Genomic DNA, 19,466 nt, shown 5'->3' on the forward strand with positions numbered 1-19,466 from the left:
TGCGAAGACACAGTTGGGCAGTTGGAGCTTCAAATAATTTTTTCCCTTTAATGATCATACATACTTAAATCATAACATTTAGTACAATACAAAAGGTGGACAGTGGTTTCACATTGCTGTGTTGTAGGCAGTATATGGTGAAAACGGGGAAAAAAAGAGCAGTGTTTCACACAACGTCGAGCTGCTGCTTTTTGTTGCTGTCGGAGGGCAACATGAGCCAGGGAAGGTTGTCGTTCATAATGCACTTGCCGCCCGCAGTGCACCTGTAGCCGGTCTCACAGCAGTGCTGCATGTCGCTGCAGCACACCGCCTGTGAGAAAAGGAGAGCAAAGGATTTAGAAATCTCTCACATCGGACAGATGGGCCAGGTTATTGGGAGAGAGTTGACATGATTGTATGTGCAAGGTGTAAAATTGTTGAAGAATAAAACCATTGTCATGTTTTAATGGTATCTAATTTTAGTCAAATACCTTGACATGTAAAAATGTGTATTTTACGTTTTTTTCATTGACATTATTCACCTAATATCTGACAAATATTTTAGATGTAGCCTATTTTTTTTTAAATAAAACCAGTTTTATGAAAAATGTTCAATTGTAATAAGTTGAACTATACCAGTGTTTTTGTTATTCGTAATTCTTAAATCAAATTAAACATATTTTCAAATAATGTAAAATCGTATCCAGAATGTATTATGTTATTATTTATGAGGAATTACATTTTGAATAAAACGTGTTCAATGATATGTCGAGAGTTTTTCTTATTCTTATTGTATTTGTTGACACTTGTGCGCTCGGCCAGATAACGATCGTACGTTGGCAAAAGGGCAGCATCCCCAGTCGGTGAATGAAATCTTGCAGCAGGTCTGCCCGTCGTTGCACTGGCTCTGCTCGTCGCACCGCACGAATCCCGGCTTCACGGCGGCGACGAGGGTCCGCGGCGGGAGCGCCGAAGAGGCGCTCGCTGGAAGTTTAGGGTACCACGGGACGGCCACGTGCCCTTTCACGCACTTGGCCTTCTGCTCGTCGCACGTGTAGCCCGCCGGGCAGCAGTGGTTGCCGTCGGGACAGCACGCGGCCTGTCAAAGAGGTAGTGAGACTTAAGTAGGGCGTAACTCTCACTTATGCTTTCGCAAGCAGCGGTGCTGGACCAAAATGCAGACTCAGGACAACTGGGCTAAGTGTAAACACAAGGTCAAAGTAGGGGACTTTTTTTCCAGCCAAGCATAACAAGCGCAAGATCGGGGGTTGTTTGTTGGTTGTAAGATGGTAAGTTAGCTAGGTAATTCATTGGTTAGATACTTGGTGCATGGGTTGGTTGGTGGTTAAGTTGGGTGGTTAGTTGTACGATTGCTTGGTTTGTAGTTTGGGTGGTTGGTCGGTCAGTTGATAGGGTTGTTTGTTTGTGGATGTATTAGTTAGTGTGCGTGTTGGTCCGTTTGTTGGTTAAAAGGACATGTGATCAGTTTGTTGGTTGGTTGATTAGTTGTGTTGTTGGTCAGTCAGTCAGTAGTGGCCGGTTCGTTTTTTGGGGTGGTTAGTGTGGTTTTAGTTTGGTCCGATAGATAGTTGGTGCATGTTTGCTGGTTATCGGTTTGTTGGTTGGTAGTTTGGGTAGTCCTTTAGTTAGTTGATTAGTAGTTTGGGTGGCCCTTTCCTTTGCTGGTTGGTTGTTGGTCTGTTGCTTAGTTAGTGTTTGGTTGGTTAGTTAATTAATAGGTCCAGTGGTTAGTTGGTTTCTAGTTGACTGGTAAGTTAGTTGGTGTGCGTCTGTTGGTTGGGTCCATTAGTCGATTGGTGAGTTTATTTGGTTAGTGGGGTTAATTGTAGCTTGGTTACTCGATTGGTTCGATTGTCGGACTAAAGTAAGCGGTGAACAGTATTCACCCGAGGCAGAGGGCAGCATCCCCACGCTCCTGTTCGGGTCTTGCAGCAGGTGGTGCCGTCGCCACACGTGTGCGTGGCGTCACATCTCACATCCTGTTCCTGCTGCCTGGGCGTCGCGGCCTCTTTCTCCACCCACGGCACAGAGCGCCATTCCAGATCGCAAGTCTGAGCGGCCACGTTGCACGTGTGACCTTTGGGGCAGCAGTGTAGTAAGTCAGTGCAGCAAACCGCCTGGGAAGAGAGTCCCCAAAGACAAACAAAATGAATCAGCAGGCCAAAGCTACTCAATGTTTACATTTGCAGCCGTGGGCTTACCTCTGGTAGAGGACAGCAGGACCAGGCCTTTTGTGCGTTTTTACAGCAAGTGGTGCCATCTCGGCAATGGAATTTGTTGTCGCAGGGGATCATGTTGGCTGCAAAGGCAGTTTGAATTCAACGGACATGTGTCATGTTTACAAAAAAAAAACAACAAGCTCACCGTGCTAAATCCCTCCTAACTTGTAAAACCTGAATGAGAACAAGTAACATTTGGAAGCACGCCCACCTCAATGATGGGTTGCCTCCTTTGTTTGTTTGTTTGGAGTTTACACTTGGCCAGCTGCACTAGAATATGCAGTAAATCAACATCAACTTGACACCAAATCATTTGATATTCTCCATGGAGGATCTCTGGTTTCCAAGCTTTTTGCAGGTCAAAGCTTCGAGGTCAACGGCAAAAGGTCATCATGGTCACAACAAGGTCAAATAGGCCAAAAACAAAAAGTCACATTTTTTTCCCAGAATTTTCATCCAATTATTGATAAATAGTCAAAGGTAACTAGCTGCTTATCTGGTTATTTTTTGGGTGGCTATTGCCTTTGATCTTAAGGAGGTCATCTGAGGACAATGTTCACTTGCAACAAAGGTCAAAGGTCAATCTTGCCTTCATAAGTTGACGCAACGACAAAACATGCCCCCACTTTTCACGAAACTCCCTAATCAGCACGATAGCCTAACATGGCTGACGGTGGGCAATGCTACTAGTTCCAACACTTGGTACGCACACTTCCCCTCTCAGCTTTTAATCATACACCAACATCATCAACGGTTTCTCCGCGCTGACACAACCGCTCATCTGAATGAGGAAGTCCCTTGGGGGAGGGAAAAAAAAACAACAAAAAAAACTGACCTCGCTGGTTCTCCCAGTCGGCCCTCCTCCTGGCAGGGAGCTTGTCCCACATCGGCGTATCCTCGCCGCTCCCCGGCGAGACGCAGGCGGCGCCTTCGATGTCGCACAGGCTGCCCGCGGGGCAACAGTGCACTTTGTCTTCGCAGCACACGGCCTGTTTGGACGGCCTTTTGTTGTCAAGTCGGCATTTGGGAGATGCATACGACGCCACTTCCACATCACAGTATAGTGAGCTCACCATGAGTGACAAGGCCGTGTCGATAGCATTTGCCCTTTTTGTACGCCACGGCACTTTGTTGCATTTGCTTGAAAGTGCTCTGAAAATGTGGAGTTGAGTGGTAACAGAGCCACCGGCCTTGACTAGAATTTGTGTCGAAAGCAATTGTCGCTGGGCATAGCTAGACTCTTACGCTCTGGTCACGTAAGCTGCCTTTTACGTGATTTCTGCCGAATTTGCCGGCTTCTTGACCAGAGTACCAGAAGCGGAACTCCGCCAGCTACAAACACAGTTTGACATTCAAAGACTTAACATTCATTAGCCATGTAGTTTTGTGTTAAAAGCAATTGTGTTTTTACGATCTCCTTGTCCCGAGTGTGAGGTACTGATGCAAAATGGCGCGTGGGAAGTCCACCATGGAATTTTCTGTCTTCCGATGTAAAACCAGAGGCGGGAAGCCGACAACCGCAACCGCAGTTGGAAGTTTAGCGCCCGACTCTCACCGGCCGTGCCACTTTTTGTGTTGCTTCAGCCGCAAATGGTTTGAACATTTTATAATTGAGAATCAGTGCCCACACCCCTTTTTCACCGATCCCAGTTGAGAGCAATTGACCCGGCAACTTTTGCCTGAAACAGACAGGCAAATCATTTGTAACGTCAACCGAGCTATCGGCCGATTGTACCTTTGGCAGGGGGCAGCACCCCCAGGTGCCCTGCTGGGTCTCGCAACAAGTGCTGCCGTTGGGGCACTCGGACACCCCGTCGCCGCACAGCACCACCGCCTCTGCGCAAGAGACAACATACGTCAAGATTTAGTCAACTTTCGACCATTTTTGTAAAAAACAACAACCTGGTTTGAAGCACCACATGCTGTCAGCACTGCAGCGGTGACCCTCACGACAACAACGCTTCCCGTCAGCGCAGGCCAGTCCCTGGAGGAAAATTCCATTTGCACTCAGAACGTTGCTCAGAATGCGACTGATTGCACTACGTGACTTTATGATGACCGCATCAGCTGCATTTCATTAATTCAACAGTGTCAGTTTCACGCACTGTGTTGGATGTATTAGAAGACCGTTTATCACTGCCAATGATGTTATACTTCGCACTACAGTGAACCTCTTTGTATTTGCGGTTTTGAATTCATGAATACGGATTTTTGGGGGGGAACCGATCTTCTGTTATTCGCCGACAACCTATTTGCTGTTTTCATGCTCAGGTCAAAGCCATTTAAGTAGGACTTTGACACCTTTTTCCAGCCTCTTGGCAAGAAGTGAATTGGGGAGCTTCATTTTGACAAAAGTTGTCCCTTCCTCCCATTTCGTGTCATAATGGTGCCAACGAACTATGTTGAAGTGAATTGGAGAGCTTCATTTGGACAAAAGTAGTGCTCCCCTGTCATCTTGTGGGATTTTGGTGCCAAGGAGCTATGTTAAAGTGAGTTGAGGAGCTTCACTTGGACAAAAGCTTTGCTTTGCCACCCTCTCAGCGTCAAGGAACTCTGTTGAAGTTATGTAACGTCCAGCTGCTCAATGTTTCCGCTTTAGTGGTCGTTTATTATTAATATGAGAATGTGCGTGTGAATTATGCTGCTGTGATCATTTCATTTCCTTCATGGGATGAATAAAGTATGTGTCTACTCTTATCAGTTAAACTATTCCCATGTAGAGCTTTTAGGGAGGCAAATAAGTTCCTGGGATAAGAAGAGATAAGGCAAAGAGGGAGAGCGTCTCTCTGCCCAGGTGTCTAATTGGGACGCATTGCACAACAATGCTTCAGGAGACGTCCTTGAAAATTGGAGCAGTTCTTCTCTTCTTCTTCTTCTTTTCTAACCAGTATTATTTTCCGTTTTCCAAAATTTCATGAATGACTTGCTTTAATCCTTACATTTCTGTAATCACCCTAAATTTGCAGTGCTCCAAAAAATGTTTAGACATTGACATTATTGGTCACGGCGACTCAAATTGTGACTTCAGCAACCTGTTGCCATTTCCTATTTTGATCAGCATGAAAATAACAATAAAAAACAAAAAAGACAAAAAGAAAGCAAAACCATTAATTCGGGAAACCGTTCATTGCAAAATTGATATTTTATTGTTTAATACAACATATTAAAATTTGTTTCCATTTCCAGCCGTGTCAGCATTTTCTTTTTTTAGGTTATTCCAACATGAAGAAACTTTGTAGGTGATATCATTTCACCATAACAAACGTGAAACAGCCTTGCACTGTAGTACATTCGGTATCAGGTTTCTATCGTCTGTGATAGTTTGGGGGCTTACTTTGCGGGGTAACGTTACGCATGTGTGCGCTCACCTGGTCGGAGGGGCCACACTGGAAGCTGCTGGTGGCTCGGTGATCTTCTTGACACGTTCCACCAAGCGGACCCGCAACCAGAAGCAGCGTGGCCCAGCAGAACACAGCCAGGCACGGCATCTGAAAGCGTGTTTGATAACCACACTCACATATCAATAGTAATGGATCGCATTCACGATATTAGATAACATTCTCACTAAGCATGTGGCGCACATTAGGCCTCGGAAGAATAATCATAAAAAAAAAAAGAAAAAAAAAAAGAAACGGATCAATGCAGCTCTTACCTTGACTGTACGCTGTGAATCGTTCTTGAGTGGAGCAGCGTACAGTGTCAAAGTACTTCCTAGGGTACAAAGTTAAGTGCTGCTTTGAACACGCCCATTTACTGTAATAGCACTGAGGTACTTTACCATATGCCATTTCCCTGTTTCTTGGAACAAGTATACCTTCAAATGGATCAGGCTTATTTATTCTTTAAAGTACCGTTTTCTTTGGCATGCTTGTGTAAGCTCATTAATCAAAAACAAGTATTCTGTTTAAAAATAAATAAATAATAATGATAATAATAATAATTACAGGACACAAATAAATAAAATGTATGTTTTCCTTGTGTTTAAACTATGTGATATTAAAAATTGCTATATTCTGGAAAATTTAAAATAAATCCCACTTAAAAAATGCTGCTTGATTCGAGTTTCATTATAAAGCTTATTCTTTTTAATAGACTTGTTTTCATGCTGCGGTTAGCAATGCGTATTTCCTCCACTTGGGGGCGACAGAGCAACGTGTAGAAGGCCTCCTCTTAGCGCTGATGTGTATATGATGCGGATCGAGCCGTGCCTGCGTTCTCGTCACGTAACGCAACAATGACGGTCTGCGCATACTTTACAGATCGCCGAATACGTTTTAGTGGGTCAAACATAATGAACGAGATGGACGAGGGCAGTTGACGGTAGCCGTTCGGACTGTTCGGGAAAAACATCTCAAGAAGCATGGGTGAAGCAATTTGGCGAAGAGGCGTAAAGCTCCTGTTAAAGTAAACCTTTACGGTGAGTGCAAAAGAGCGTGGATGCAAACTGGCTCGCCTAAAACGCTCGAAAATTCTGTTAGTTTGCTAGCTACTTGCTAGCTCGAAATGGTGTTCCAAGTCCGAATATTGGTTACTTAATTATCTTAATATTATCTCATAACGCCTCATTACTTTTGATAAAACTATGTTTTTACATATTTAATGACCTAGTCGTGTTGTCAGCACGATAATAAGGACGCAGTCAGTGTTCACATTGTAACTTCATCAAAAAGCCTTTGTTGATCTCAAACGTCTTTCATTTAGTTCACATTCCATTTTTTCCCCTTAAAAATAAATGTGATCTAAATGACGCCACTGCTAACAAGGCGTTTAAATTGAGACGTGGTCCATTCTGTCGCAATGGGTGAAGGCGACCATGCGTTCAACTTCTGCCAAAGAGGGCCTTTTCTGTTTTTTTAAAAACATCAAATCGTTTTGCAAAGAAGGTGTTTACTTTGTTCGTCCACAAGCACATGCTTGATCAAATAATTATTGTGCAATGAAAGGCTGGGCAATAGGGTGTTAAAATACATTCTCGCTCTATGACCTATTTACCCCTTTGCTTGGAAAGTTAGGAAATGCTTACGGCAACAAGGTTTACTTAACTTGAAGTTGCCTTTTGTCCTGTTATCAAACAAGCCCTGAAACAGTTTTGTATTAACTTGCATCAACTTTTAAAGACATAATAAACTCACTCGCTTTTTTTTTAAGTCATAAAATGGGTCAGAAAAGTTGGCAACGTGCTTTGAACCATGGTACCCACAAAAAATAGATTAAAAAAACCCCAAAACATCCTGTTGAACGAATTCAAAGTCAACCGTACATTTAATTAATTGCCCAGCCCTAATGTGGCGTTGGGTTAAGTGTTGTGCTCTTTGCAAGCCTGCAGTTCTATAACAATATTGGACTTCTGCACAGCATTGATAAGCTATCGCCAGAGACCCAGTAAGCAACTCCGCCTTGGCTCAACACGCTTTTCTATGTGCCCGACTCACGTTGTGTTGCAATAACAAGCCTTAACAATTCAACAAATGACAGTTTTCATCTTCATTTGTGTCGCCACGGCAACAGTTACTATTAGGGGTTCTCAATTAGGGACTCCCTCATAGTCCTAACGCCAGATAAACATCACACCCATGTCATTAGCCTAATTGCACAATTACCTAAGTCATTTTTGAACATTTTAGTAGGGGGGAAAAAAAACAAACTGGACAAACAAGAACTTTGTGGAGCACCTTGATCTGGAGCTGAGAATATACACGGAAATGAAAAAAGCACCCTATTTGGCAAGCACATTGCTATTTTTGATTGCTATTGTGGCAGTTAAAAATGACTTGGGCAATTATGCCGTTTGGCTAACGATGTGTACCTATCAACGCCATAGGAATAAAAAGTCAAATGCCTGCTTTCTAGAGAAAATGTAACTGTAAATTAGTTTTTTTTTAAGAGAGAAGGTTGAAATATTATGAGGATAAAGTCCTATTTTTTCAAGAAAGCCGTAATCTTTACAAGACGAGAAGGCATTGTCAGGATATGTGAATAAATTAGTATTTTTCCAAGATAGTCGTAATATTCAGATCTTGTTAAAGTCCCAAGTCTAACGAGGGAAGGGAGTCATATTTGTAACAAGGTAATGAATACCAATGCAACTTTGTTCTCAGTATTACATTTACGCATTTAATGTCCAAGAAATAGGACGGTTGTCTCCCAAAAAATGTTAATCGAAAAAAAATAAACAGAACGTTGTTCCTGTAATATGCATTTTGTTCCAAACAAAAAGCAACACTTGATTCATGCAGGGAGGTCAGATTTATGCGATGGAAAAATGGGACTTTATTCCTGTAACAATAAAAGTTGTTGTTTTAAAGGGATGTCAGATTTCTTTACCTCACAGTCATATCAGCGCTTGAACAATATTTGGCCGCAAGGTAAGTAAGGTAAGGCAGGGCTGGGGCCCCGTTTGAGAACAGCTGTTTTTTTTTTTGCGAGCACCAAATAACATAGCGACTGCAGCGCTTCACTTGGCAAGGTCGAGCTCGTGCGTGACGCAGGGGGTCAGTAAACGCCTCCGCGGCGTTCACTGTTCTGTGTTTGGGGCGACAGGTGGGCACGATGGCGGAGCGGGCCACCGGTGGCGCGTCGGCCGCCATCTCTCCAGTGCAGCAGATGCTGGCCTCTGGCACTGGAGCCCTCCTCACGTCCGTTTTTGGTGAGAGATTTGAGAAAGGAAGCAAAAAAAAAAAAAAAAATGCACAGTCGTACCTTGACTTACAAGTGCGCCCACACTCCATTTTTTTTTTCTTTTTTCCTTTTTGTTTTTTGCTTTGTGTTGTGAGCGAGTTTCAGATTTGCTGTGCTTGAGGCAAAGTAAAAACAAATTGTAGCTCATAAGATACTTTAATGCAAAGTGTCAAACACACGAATACAAAATGACAACACTCACAAGGAGCTGCTGACGGCCACAAATCACACAAACAAAACCAGCCAACACACTCCAAGAACATTTCAATGGGGAAAATACATTTGGAATAAGAATATAGTACTCCCCGCAAATCAAGCCCTGCCGTGAAATATCGGAAAATTGTGCGTTATTGACACTGTCACGCCACCTAAAAAAAAAGAACGTTTTTAATTGCCGACAGATGGCACAAGATGGCGGCAAACCTTTTAAAATGGAGAGGATCATGTCGCATACAAAATCATGACGCCATGTTACGTGTTAACGACTGGATTCCGCGGTTCGATTATGAAACGCAGGCAAAGCTCCTCAACTCACTTCAACGTAGTTCCTTGGCACCAAGATGGCACCAAGTCAATACTTTGAAGACAAGGCTTTAGCACAAAAATAGTGATTATGAGAGGTTTTCAAGTGAATAATAAAGGCCCCCAAAAACATTTCTAGTGCCTGTATTAAGTCACATCTCATCATAAATTGAGTTAGGAGCTTGGTCCCGGATCGACTGAAACTCGTAAGTCAAGGTACCACTGCCCGTGTTTGTGTGACCGATGACGATTGGAGGGGTTGTCGCTCATTCTTTGAACTGTTTGCAGTCACGCCTCTGGATGTGGTGAAGATCAGGCTGCAGGCCCAGCAGAGCCCCCTCCATCAAGGTAGCCGCTTCCCAGCGCCGTCGTCGCCTGTGGCGCCCCATTTGGTCCCGCTCGCATAACAAGGCTGCTCATGGGTGGATGCCGGTTGATTTCTATTTTAACACCTAGACGCTCCTTTGCCTCTGCTCTCTTTTCAAAGCTATAACTCGTGATGCTGCTTCCTGGGCCGGTGTCACCCACCCCTCCAAATGTGAGTACCGGACCCTAGCCTGCACGCACGCACCTCTTAAACTTTGTGTGTGTGTACGAGGAAGTGTGAGGGCCACACAAAGAACAAACGAATGAAATTATAGGCGCCCTTCAGGCTACTTTCATCAGACACGCTGCCAAGGTCGAAGGGGCCCCCGTGTCGTAACAGTCTGCTTTTTTCTCTCTGGTTGGCCCAGGGAGATGTTTCCTGTACTGTAACGGCTTGATGGATCACATCTACGTGTGTCAGAATAGAAGCAACTGCACCAGCTGGTACAAGCCACAAACGCAGTTCAGCGGCACCCTGGTGAGTGGAGAGCAAGTCGGACTACCGCCAACGCCTGCCATTGACGCGGATCGTGGCTGAGCCCTGCCGCGCATCGCACGGGAGCGCACGGAGACAATTGGCAACCCAATTAGATTTGAGGGAATACCCGGCAGTTCAGTTATTCATCGCAAACAAACCTTCCCATGAGGCTCATCAATCGTATTGGCATGCGTACGCGCCTAAATGGCACACAAGCAAATTGCGACCGCTAATTTGGAATTTTCCGGCTATTCGCAGCAAACGTTTGCTTTTGACTGCGTAAGATACATTAAAGGCCGGCAACAAAACAGGACTCAAAAAATAATCATTTCAATCTAACTGCAGCTCCAAGGTTTTATTTCATTTATTTCTTTTTTACTTGTATTATTTTGACATGAGCACTTAAACAGTCGGTTTTGCTGTACTAAATTCAAGCTTGTGAGTCTCTCATCTTGTGTGTGTTTGTTTTTGTTTGCGTGGCAGGACGCTTTTGTGAAAATCTCTCGCCATGAAGGACTCAAGTCTCTGTGGAGCGGACTCCCCCCCACGCTGTCAGTAACTCCCCCCGCACGCTCGGCAGCACCACTCCCAAGTGTTCTAACAGGTTCCGTGTTTGTTTAGCGTCATGGCCGTGCCCGCCACCGTCATCTACTTCACCTGCTACGACCAGCTGCGGGACTTTCTGTGTTTCGGCCTGGGTCTCCACGGCAACCACATCCCACTCCTGGCCGGGGGTCTCGCCAGATGTAAGCCGGCGAAAACTTACGTTCAAAATAATGAGGTGCAGCATGACGAAGTCTGGTGCGTTGACGGCTTAAGCAGACGTTTTGTCTGTGTGAGTAGCATTTCCCACATTTGTGGGGGTTACGTACCAGACACACGTGTAAAATCTGAAAGTTTGAGATTGATTGTTATTTATTTTTTATTTTTTTTAAATCGAATGTCTACATAGTTTAAACCTAGTGTAGTTGTCCGCTGGCTCCCTCTTGTGGCATGCTAAAGAATCACTGCTTCAGTACAGTTTAGTTGGGCAGTGCTACCTTGAGATGAGTGACCTGACTTGTATTTAAAAAAAACAACAAAAAAAAACCTTGGCACTGTCCCCGATTAGCTTATGCTAACAAACAATGCAAAATGTCATAGATGGGCTAACAAATAGCATCCGTATGGCCGAGTTTTAACGCATTAAGGATCGGAGAGTCAAACACAAATTCTGCATCAACACATGTAGACTCAGTCTTCTTTATCCTCTGCAAAAAGTGACTGTTATTACTGCTGCTTACCAAGTCACTTAAAGTAGTTGGGAAACTCTTCGTTTCGTGTCTCAATTATATATCTCAAGCCACCACTGTATTTAACTTTCAAGTCGCAATACATTTGCATCGAATCGCTAAGCGGTGCGTGGTTTTTAAACATTTAGATTGGGTTCCTTTTTTTCCCCAAACTTGCAATTTTTAATCATTGAAATATATATCTTTCTAAATGTCCTATAGTTAGTAAATGGCATGAAGAGGGTTGCCTTTTACAAAGAAGGCTTTAAGTCTCTCTGTGTGTTTGTGTTGCAGTGGGCGCCGTGACGGTCATCAGTCCTCTGGAGCTGATCCGGACCAAGATGCAGTCCCGCCGGCTGACTTACGGCGAGCTGCGCGTTTGCATCCGCAGCGCCGTGGCCCAGGGGGGCCTGATGTCGCTGTGGCGCGGCTGGGGGCCCACCGTGCTCAGAGACGTCCCCTTCTCGGGTAAGATGTTTGTTTGATGACGATTGTCGCAGCCATTCCAAGTCCCAATTTCTCCTCTCTGTGTTTGTGGGTGCGCAGCAATTTACTGGTTCAACTACGAGCTGGTGAAAGCCCGCCTGTGTCAACGATCCCAAATCACCCAGGCCAACTTCGCCATCAGCTTCACCGCAGGCGCCGCCTCGGGAACGGTGTGTATGCAAAACACGCTTTGGCCTTCCGTTTGGAATCGATTAGAGAAAGCATGAATGTGCAGTTAGACAAGGGCGCTAGCAAGCGCTGCGCTCCTGACTGCTGTCGCTAATATGCAAATGGCAGATCGCCGCCATCTTGACGCTGCCCTTTGACGTGGTGAAGACTCGCAGGCAGATCCAGCTGGGAGAGATGGATGCGCTAGGAGGTGCGTAGCCCGCCACTGGGAATTTATGCTAAACGACGCGATTGCGATAGCCTCATTGCCGTCGTTGCTCCTTGTAGGCCCGTTGAAGAAAACGGTGTCCACGTGGCGCATCATGAGGGACATCTGGAGCGAGGTGGGCTACCGGGGGCTCTTCGCAGGTACGCGGCGCCATCCCGTTCATTCGTATTTTAAAGAAGGGACGGGTGGCCAGAAAATCTTTTTTTTTTTTTTTTTTTTTTTTTTTTAATAATTGATTCCAAAGTGAAACAAACGTCTTTGTTTTCATTTCAGGTTTCATGCCGAGGGTGATCAAAGTGGCGCCGGCCTGCGCCGTCATGATCAGCACCTACGAGTTCGGAAAAACTTTCTTCCAGAAGGTCAACCGGGATCGCCAGCCCGTGGCGTCCTAAAAGGACATCAGCAATCTCCCTGGGAGCATTTTTCACGTTTGCCATTTTGTCACGTCGGATGATGCTAACAATCAAACGGAGACGGCGTCATTTTACACTATTTTACAATTCGAGTTTCCGTGTGTCCTAATGCACACACACTTGGGCTGAGTTCTGAACCGCATTCCGCTAATTAGGATCTTGTTTTGCATTTCTGGTCAAGTAATTGGTGGATGTACTGCATCGACAACATCCACAAATCATGTCAATACTGGTCAAGAAGCTGAGTTTGTGACGCAATGCCTCATGGGAAATCCATGATGAAAGACTGCATGAGCGCAGACGCATGATCAAGCCGCTGAAGATGCATGGACATTGGTGTTCATCCATTCATTCATTCATCCCTTCATTCAGTGAGGGCCCAACAGAAGCTTCCTGGCCTTTATCTTGGGAAACATTTTGGACTTGACATTTTCAATGCAGCACTGACCTCAAGTAGCACTTACAGTACTTATGAATGCCCTTAGATATAAACTGTGACATTTCAACTCACTAAGATGTTTTCTTCTCTTCCATTCTCACACGTGGAGCAAAAGCCATTAGAACATTACAGGATCCAAAAAAAAAAAAAAAAGGAAAATGGACTTATTGCTCTAAGCATGAGACATCCTCACAGCTTGAAAGAGAATTTTCAAATGATGGCTGTCAAATCCTTGGAATGTTCCAGACAAGATCAGAAGAATTTCTTACAGCGCTGTCATAAAGTATGATTATGTTGCCTTAATGTGGAGTTTTTCAATTGTTTCAATTAAATGGTATTGTGTGGGTAGTTTTGAGTTATATTTTATTCAGTCATTCATAAATCATGTGGCGTTGGGTTTAACCAATGACAAAGCAGTGCTGTAAGTTCAAAGAGTGTCCAGACTTCTACGGCTTTAAAGCTAAACAGCGACCCGTGGTGGCCACTGCGTAAATACGCCTCGGTTAAAAATGCCGAAGGCGGGACTTGCGACGCACGAGCTCATGTTGTATCTCGCGATAGTTGTGCGAGTTTATAACCAATAGTACGCGCTTGGCAGGGTCTCTTTCAACCGGATCAGAGACAAAATGGTGAGTACTCCCGTCACCAAGGAATGGCAATCTGTCAGACATCTTTGCCATCTGAGGCTTTAGTGTCTTTCCAAAGCTTTACGCACGTTTTATTCCATTGAACTATTATGTTAGAATGATTTTTTTCTGGCCAACGCAAATAGTGATTTTGATAAAAGGCTTGTGCGAAACACGAGTTATCGTGGCCTAAAATGGCTGCTCCTCCATGCGGTCTTCTTTAACAAGGAGTCGATTTTTGCTAATGTGTATTACTTTGAAAGCACTTTTGTACTTCACTGTGATAATTTTGACAACTCAATGTAGTTGCATCTTGGCGTGCTAACATCGTGGTCCACTGATAGCCTGTTAGCAGCTAATGCTTCAACAGACTCAGTAGAAATGAATTAAAATGTGTCTTCGTAGTCTCACCGCAAGTTTTCGGCTCCGCGCCACGGCTCCCTTGGCTTCTTGCCTCGCAAGAGGAGTCGTCGTCACCGGGGTAAAGCCAAGAGCTTCCCCAAGGACGACCCGACCAAGCCCGTCCACTTGACCGCCTTCCTGGGCTACAAGGCCGGCATGACCCACATCGTCCGCGAGGTGGACAGACCTGGATCAAGTGAGTTGACGTACCTTAGAAAATATTATAATTTTGTTGTCTGTGATGAGACCCTCGACGGGCGGACAGAATGGGCTCAAACCCTTGCTGATCGTCGAGTACTGAGCACATTTAATCAGATTGACTGAATTGATTGCTTTTATTGCATGAAGGTGAACCTGTGTGCGTTTCTGTGCAGAGGTGAACAAGAAAGAGGTGGTGGAGGCCGTCACTATCGTGGAGACTCCCCCCATGATTGTGGTCGGCGTGGTGGGCTACGTGAGCACCCCCCGCGGCCTGCGCTCATTCAAGACCGTTTTCGCTGAGCACATCAGTGACGAGTGCAAGAGGCGGTTCTACAAGAACTGGTGAGGTGCTATGCCGCAACTTCAGAGCAGTGCTTCTCAACTCTTGTTACCCTGGGACTCTCGTATCCCTATTGTTTGCAAAGCAGTCCTTTTTTCTACTTTTAAGTGGCGAAATCACATTTTAACATCAGCTGCCTTGTTTTGTGCCTGGTTAAAAACGGTACTGATTGTAAATTTCTCTCAACTACGTTGTGAGGTCAGAAACACTAATCCTATCATCACATGTAGCGATTATCTATTTTTATTGGTATTAAAATGATGCTCCCTTAAGGCAGCACTTGCTCCTTTCACTTTTTCTCAATTTTTAACCTCAAATCATCGTTTATTTTTGCTAATTTATTTAAACTGCCTGTTTTCAACCCACTTTAAGTCGGGACTCACCAGTTGAGAAGCACTGCCTGAGAATGTTGAAAGCAGACGTTAGTAGCCCAGTGGAGATGATTTTTGTTTTCACTGAGCGAGTCTAACAATTACGGTGGCCCCCGGTGGCAGCTCCGCTCAGGTGCCCCGTGCCCTGATGAGCTCCGGGCTCCTCTGGCCGGTGGAAAGTTCTGCTTAGAAGCCGCGCCATGAGCCGAAATCCCCTCGTTGGCTGGTTCCGCCCCCCTCCACGATCAGGGCGACCAGTTCGGCGCTGCGCTCTTCCGCTGACCCTGCGTGGTCATGAAGGGTCTGTCGCCAACCTTGATGTGCCCGCTCGCAGGTACAAGTCCAAGAAGAAGGCCTTCACCAAGTACAGCAAGAAGTGGCAGGACGAGGAGGGCAAGAAGCAGCTGGAGAAGGACTTTGCCGCCATGAAGAAGTACTGTCAGATCATTCGCATCATCGCCCACACGCAGGTGAGTTTAGAAAAGGCTCATAGGACGGTTCAACTGCTTGCTTTTACAGACACTACCTCACTTGCCAACCAACTTGCAGTTAAATCTACAGTTTGATTTTCCACTTCGGCAGGGCTCGGTCCGTATCACTGCAAATTGTGAGCAGTTATCATACAAAGACACTCAGCTCAACATCACAACTTGGAATTATGAGTGAAATTAAAGTTTAATGAATAAAACAACTTATTTGGTCTGTTTAACTTGGCAACAGAGAAACATTATACCTTAATGTTTAAAACTCATTTTCTGTTTTCATGTGTTAATATGCGAGGGGTTCAAAAGTTGGGCCAATTTGAAATGGGAAATATGGTCCGATTAAACGTCAAGCAACTGATATCTGAACACAAATGGTGCAGCTACACATGACGACAGACGAGCGTGTTTTCTTTATGTTTTGCAAAGAACTATTTCATTAACATTCCAGTGGACAACAATGATTCAAGAGCATGTTTACGGAACAAATGAAACTTGGCGCACCTCTGTATCACATGCAAAAAGTGTTGGCAAGTAGGCTAGAGTCTGTGCCGTCAGTGACGAGACCATGGAACTCCTGCGTCAGGCGTGGCGCCTGATGATTCCAGTGAGGATACCTTCCAGCTGCCTTCCTTCTGAGACTCCGCCTCCCACGAGCACCAACGCTCGCGCTCCCTCGACCGAGCCCCCTCGCTGACCGGCCTCCGTTTTTATTTTGTAACCAGATGCGCCTGCTGCCACTGAAGCAGAAGAAGTCGCACCTGATGGAGGTGCAGCTCAACGGCGGCTCCATCGCCGACAAGGTGGACTGGGCCCGCGAGAAGCTGGAGCAGGCCGTGCCCGTTGCCAATGTCTTCACCCAGGATGAGATGATCGATGTCATTGGGGTCACCAAGGGACATGGATACAAAGGTACATTTTTAAAGCATTTTGGGGATGTTAATATTTTTGTGGAACAAATGAATGAATGGTATTAAAAGGATCTGAATTGTTCATTAGGTACTACAGTGGTGGTATTTTTTTTATTATTAAATGGTCATGATTGGACCCAGAACACTTGAAAGTGCAACACGCGCAATTGTGTCAAATGGCCCGATCGCTTGTTGCTGGGTGGTCGTCGCGGGGCACCATAACTTGTTTTAACTCGTGTTTCCGTCCGTGTCCAGGTGTGACCAGCCGTTGGCACACCAAGAAGCTGCCTCGCAAGACCCATCGCGGTCTGCGCAAGGTGGCCTGCATCGGTGCCTGGCATCCTGCCCGCGTGGCCTTCTCCGTGGCCCGCGCCGGTCAGAAGGGTTACCACCACCGGACCGAGATCAACAAGAAGGTGCGCCGCCCTTAGCTGGTGCATTTCAGATGTCCTTGCAACGCTTACGCCGCGGCTGTTTTTCTATTTCAAGATCTACAAGATCGGTCAGGGCTACCACCAGAAGGACGGCAAGCTGGTGAAGAACAATGCCTCCACGGACTACGACCTGTCCAACAAGAGCATCAACCCTCTGGTCAGCACTCGCGTGCTCACATTACACTCATCAATTCCCCAAAAATGGCTCACTAATGTATTTGTATCGATTTCCTTTCACCAGGGTGGGTTTGTCCACTATGGAGAAGTCACCAACGACTTTGTCATGGTGAAAGGATGCGTGATTGGAACCAAGAAGCGAGTTCTCACTCTCCGCAAGGTCAGGATGACAGGATCACACAAGCAACACTAGGCACACTTTTCCATGTGCAACGAAATCCCTTTTTAGAAACATGCAAAAAGTGTTGAGCGGTTAACGCGCATTGACGTTTGCAGACGTTCATCCTGAAAATTCACCTCAAAGCCCAAGAGCTTGAACTTTTTCTGACTAGTGCTTATGGCAACATCTTTCTTGTATGAATATTGATGCCAAGTTTTTTTTTTTTTTTTTTTTTTCTTTCTTTGTAGTCTCTGCTGATCCAGACAAACCGTCGCGCTTTGGAGAAGATCGACCTGAAGTTCATCGACACCACCTCCAAGTTCGGTCACGGCCGCTTCCAGACGGTGGAGGAGAAGAAGGCCTTCATGGTGAGATGCCGCTTGAGATTTGTCGTCATCGGTCCGCCGCGTGCACTGTTCGTAACCTGGTTCAGCCATCAGTGTGAGCTCGGGTTCCATTCCAGTGCCACATTGAGCTCCCGTGAGGCAGGGGAGTAGCGCCCACTTTGTGCTTGCTCCCTGTTCACTCTCTGGAAACACGCCGTCTCAGTGTAGAAATAAACACACAGTTCAATGCGGAGGACTTAAAGTAAAGCAATCGCCTTTTCCTTTGTCTACAGGGACCCCTCAAGAAGGACCGCCTCGTCAAGGAGGAGACGGCCTAAAGTCTGCCAGCTCTGTTCTGTCTTTCATGTCTGCAGAGTTTAATAAAAAAAAGTGTACAAAACAAACGGGTGGAATTGACTAATTGTGATTAGGAGCAAGTGTACAACTGGCTTGCACAGAAGTTAAGCATCTTGACTTTGTTGGATTACCAGCAAGAAAAGTGATTCAGTGGACCTTTTTGTACAGTTCAAATGCCTTTTAAAGTTGATTTTCTTTTGGCTCCACTTTGAGATGATAGCCCATGTTTGAATGTTATATTGATTGAACAGTTCTATACATTCGTACAGATTTTTGCTAGGTGTAAAAATGTGTTTTCTTGCAATATCTTGGATTGGCTGTATTTTTTAAGCTAACAAAAAAAACACATTTTTGTGTTTATAGTGATTTGTGAAGGCTTCAACCAGCCAAAGCAAAATGGATCTTTAGTGCTGTCACTGCACATGTCCGCCGTGGATGCTTTCTTTGTGCTGCTGCTTGTTGCCACTGCGGGTATTTGCAGCCCTGCACTGTGGCATCAGTATTCCAAGGCCGTACGTGTACACGCCACTTCTCCTGTGCGGTGACACAAAGGTGCCCCCCTCATTCACGCGCCCTTTTTTTACACTTCACATTACGACCAGCAGAGGGCGTGGTACGGTCATGAACCAGTTGCGTCACCACACGGACACTGATGTACTCTTAAGACTGATTTCATTCATAAGTGATGTGAAAGGAGGCTTAGCCCCACTTTTGGGGTCTCCATGAAAACCCACACTTGGATTTGAAAACGTAATCATGGTTTTAAACCAACCCTATCTTGAAATCCTAAACCTTGCTGAAATATTTATAATTGTATTAAGTCACGTTATGTCACGCGTTGTTTGTGTGCGTGTATATACGCGCGCGACTGACTTTCTTTCAACTCCAGTTGACCCAACGACAGAAGAACCCGGGGTGAGAGGCGAGCACAGTCAGCAACTGTGTGGTCAGCAGCATCAACAACAGCCTGCTTGCACAAACACACGCGCAGAAATGTCTGAGCCTGCACAATGATGGCATGCACAAACACAAACATGGCATAACAGCCACCCGTTTGCATTTTATGTGAACGTTGTCCTGTGTGGGGGCGATGACGCGGCGAACCCACCTACCCACCCCCCAAGCTCCCATGTGTGCCGAACGCTGCCCGTTTTCCACAACACGTCTATTAAAGTCACTCAAAGGTCATGAGTCAATTTCATGTCAGCTTATATAAACAGATGCTTTGCTATCTTGATGTACTTCGTTGTCACAGCCAGGAGGGGGTGCCCCGCACCAATGACCAGGATTAGGGTTAGGCATCCTATCCTAGGTCAACCCCCCCCATTAAAGAAAAGGGACTTAGAAGGGACTCTGACCTTCATTCCTTCATGTGACACCACCATATCCCCTCCCATGAAGGACCTCAAC

General features: G+C 45.5%; 3 protein-coding genes and 2 non-coding genes across 5 annotated transcripts; 4 read left to right on the forward strand and 1 right to left on the reverse strand.

Moving 5' to 3' along the window:
• Nucleotides 1-13: 13 nt before the first annotated feature.
• Nucleotides 14-5,954, reverse strand: grna (granulin a). The gene is made up of 9 exons (XM_086056760.1): nt 5,872-5,954; nt 5,588-5,707; nt 4,122-4,203; nt 3,955-4,055; nt 3,055-3,208; nt 2,202-2,299; nt 1,887-2,117; nt 815-1,078; nt 14-310 (listed from the first exon to the last, which is right to left on the reverse strand). Exons 2-9 carry the CDS (start codon nt 5,705-5,707, stop codon nt 167-169), a joined length of 1,194 nt encoding a protein of 397 aa, XP_085912886.1. The 5' UTR covers nt 5,872-5,954; the 3' UTR covers nt 14-166.
• A 517-nt stretch (nt 5,955-6,471) lies between these two features.
• slc25a39 (solute carrier family 25 member 39) lies at nt 6,472-13,617 on the forward strand. The gene is made up of 12 exons (XM_086055347.1): nt 6,472-6,636; nt 8,760-8,865; nt 9,708-9,767; nt 9,907-9,957; nt 10,154-10,263; nt 10,747-10,814; nt 10,885-11,009; nt 11,829-12,002; nt 12,081-12,190; nt 12,318-12,399; nt 12,477-12,557; nt 12,691-13,617. The coding sequence occupies exons 2-12, from the start codon at nt 8,769-8,771 to the stop codon at nt 12,807-12,809; spliced, it is 1,077 nt and encodes a 358-aa protein (XP_085911473.1). The 5' UTR covers nt 6,472-6,636; nt 8,760-8,768; the 3' UTR covers nt 12,810-13,617.
• A 132-nt stretch (nt 13,618-13,749) lies between these two features.
• On the forward strand, nt 13,750-18,103 carry rpl3 (ribosomal protein L3). Its single transcript, XM_086055346.1, has 10 exons — nt 13,750-13,898; nt 14,301-14,493; nt 14,672-14,840; nt 15,544-15,679; nt 16,417-16,603; nt 16,858-17,018; nt 17,092-17,193; nt 17,278-17,373; nt 17,622-17,741; nt 17,993-18,103. Exons 1-10 carry the CDS (start codon nt 13,896-13,898, stop codon nt 18,035-18,037), a joined length of 1,212 nt encoding a protein of 403 aa, XP_085911472.1. The 5' UTR covers nt 13,750-13,895; the 3' UTR covers nt 18,038-18,103.
• On the forward strand, nt 16,241-16,337 carry LOC147134069 (small nucleolar RNA U83B). Its single transcript, XR_015090277.1, has one exon. It is a non-coding gene; the product is annotated as a small nucleolar RNA U83B (small nucleolar RNA).
• Nucleotides 17,782-17,914, forward strand: LOC147134070 (small nucleolar RNA SNORA54). Its single transcript, XR_015090281.1, has one exon. It is a non-coding gene; the product is annotated as a small nucleolar RNA SNORA54 (small nucleolar RNA).
• Nucleotides 18,104-19,466: the final 1,363 nt, after the last annotated feature.

Source organism: Filicampus tigris, chromosome 16, assembly GCF_054856515.1.
Source record: "Filicampus tigris isolate MCC_2025a chromosome 16, RoL_Ftig_1.0, whole genome shotgun sequence".
Taxonomy (NCBI): Eukaryota; Metazoa; Chordata; class Actinopteri; order Syngnathiformes; family Syngnathidae; genus Filicampus; species Filicampus tigris.

What these genes read in the sequence shown, in the direction of transcription:
- rpl3 (XM_086055346.1), top strand. An exon ending in GCATCATCGCCCACACGCAG is followed by an intron (nt 15,680 to 16,416) that starts GTGAGTTTAGAA and finishes TTTTGTAACCAG; the next exon opens with ATGCGCCTGCTGCCACTGAA. An exon ending in CAAGGGACATGGATACAAAG is followed by an intron (nt 16,604 to 16,857) that starts GTACATTTTTAA and finishes GTCCGTGTCCAG; the next exon opens with GTGTGACCAGCCGTTGGCAC.
- slc25a39 (XM_086055347.1), top strand. Translation starts at nt 8,769, where the DNA reads ATGGCGGAGCGGGCCACCGGTGGCGCGTCGGCCGCCATCTCTCCAGTG. An exon ending in CAGAGACGTCCCCTTCTCGG is followed by an intron (nt 12,003 to 12,080) that starts GTAAGATGTTTG and finishes GTGGGTGCGCAG; the next exon opens with CAATTTACTGGTTCAACTAC. An exon ending in AGAGATGGATGCGCTAGGAG is followed by an intron (nt 12,400 to 12,476) that starts GTGCGTAGCCCG and finishes TGCTCCTTGTAG; the next exon opens with GCCCGTTGAAGAAAACGGTG.
- grna (XM_086056760.1), bottom strand. Translation starts at nt 5,707, where the DNA reads ATGCCGTGCCTGGCTGTGTTCTGCTGGGCCACGCTGCTTCTGGTTGCG. An exon ending in AGTGTGGCCCCTCCGACCAG is followed by an intron (nt 4,204 to 5,587) that starts GTGAGCGCACAC and finishes ATTTTCCTCCAG; the next exon opens with GGACTGGCCTGCGCTGACGG. An exon ending in GATGCTGCCCTCTGCCTCGG is followed by an intron (nt 1,079 to 1,886) that starts GTGAATACTGTT and finishes CCTCTTTGACAG; the next exon opens with GCCGCGTGCTGTCCCGACGG.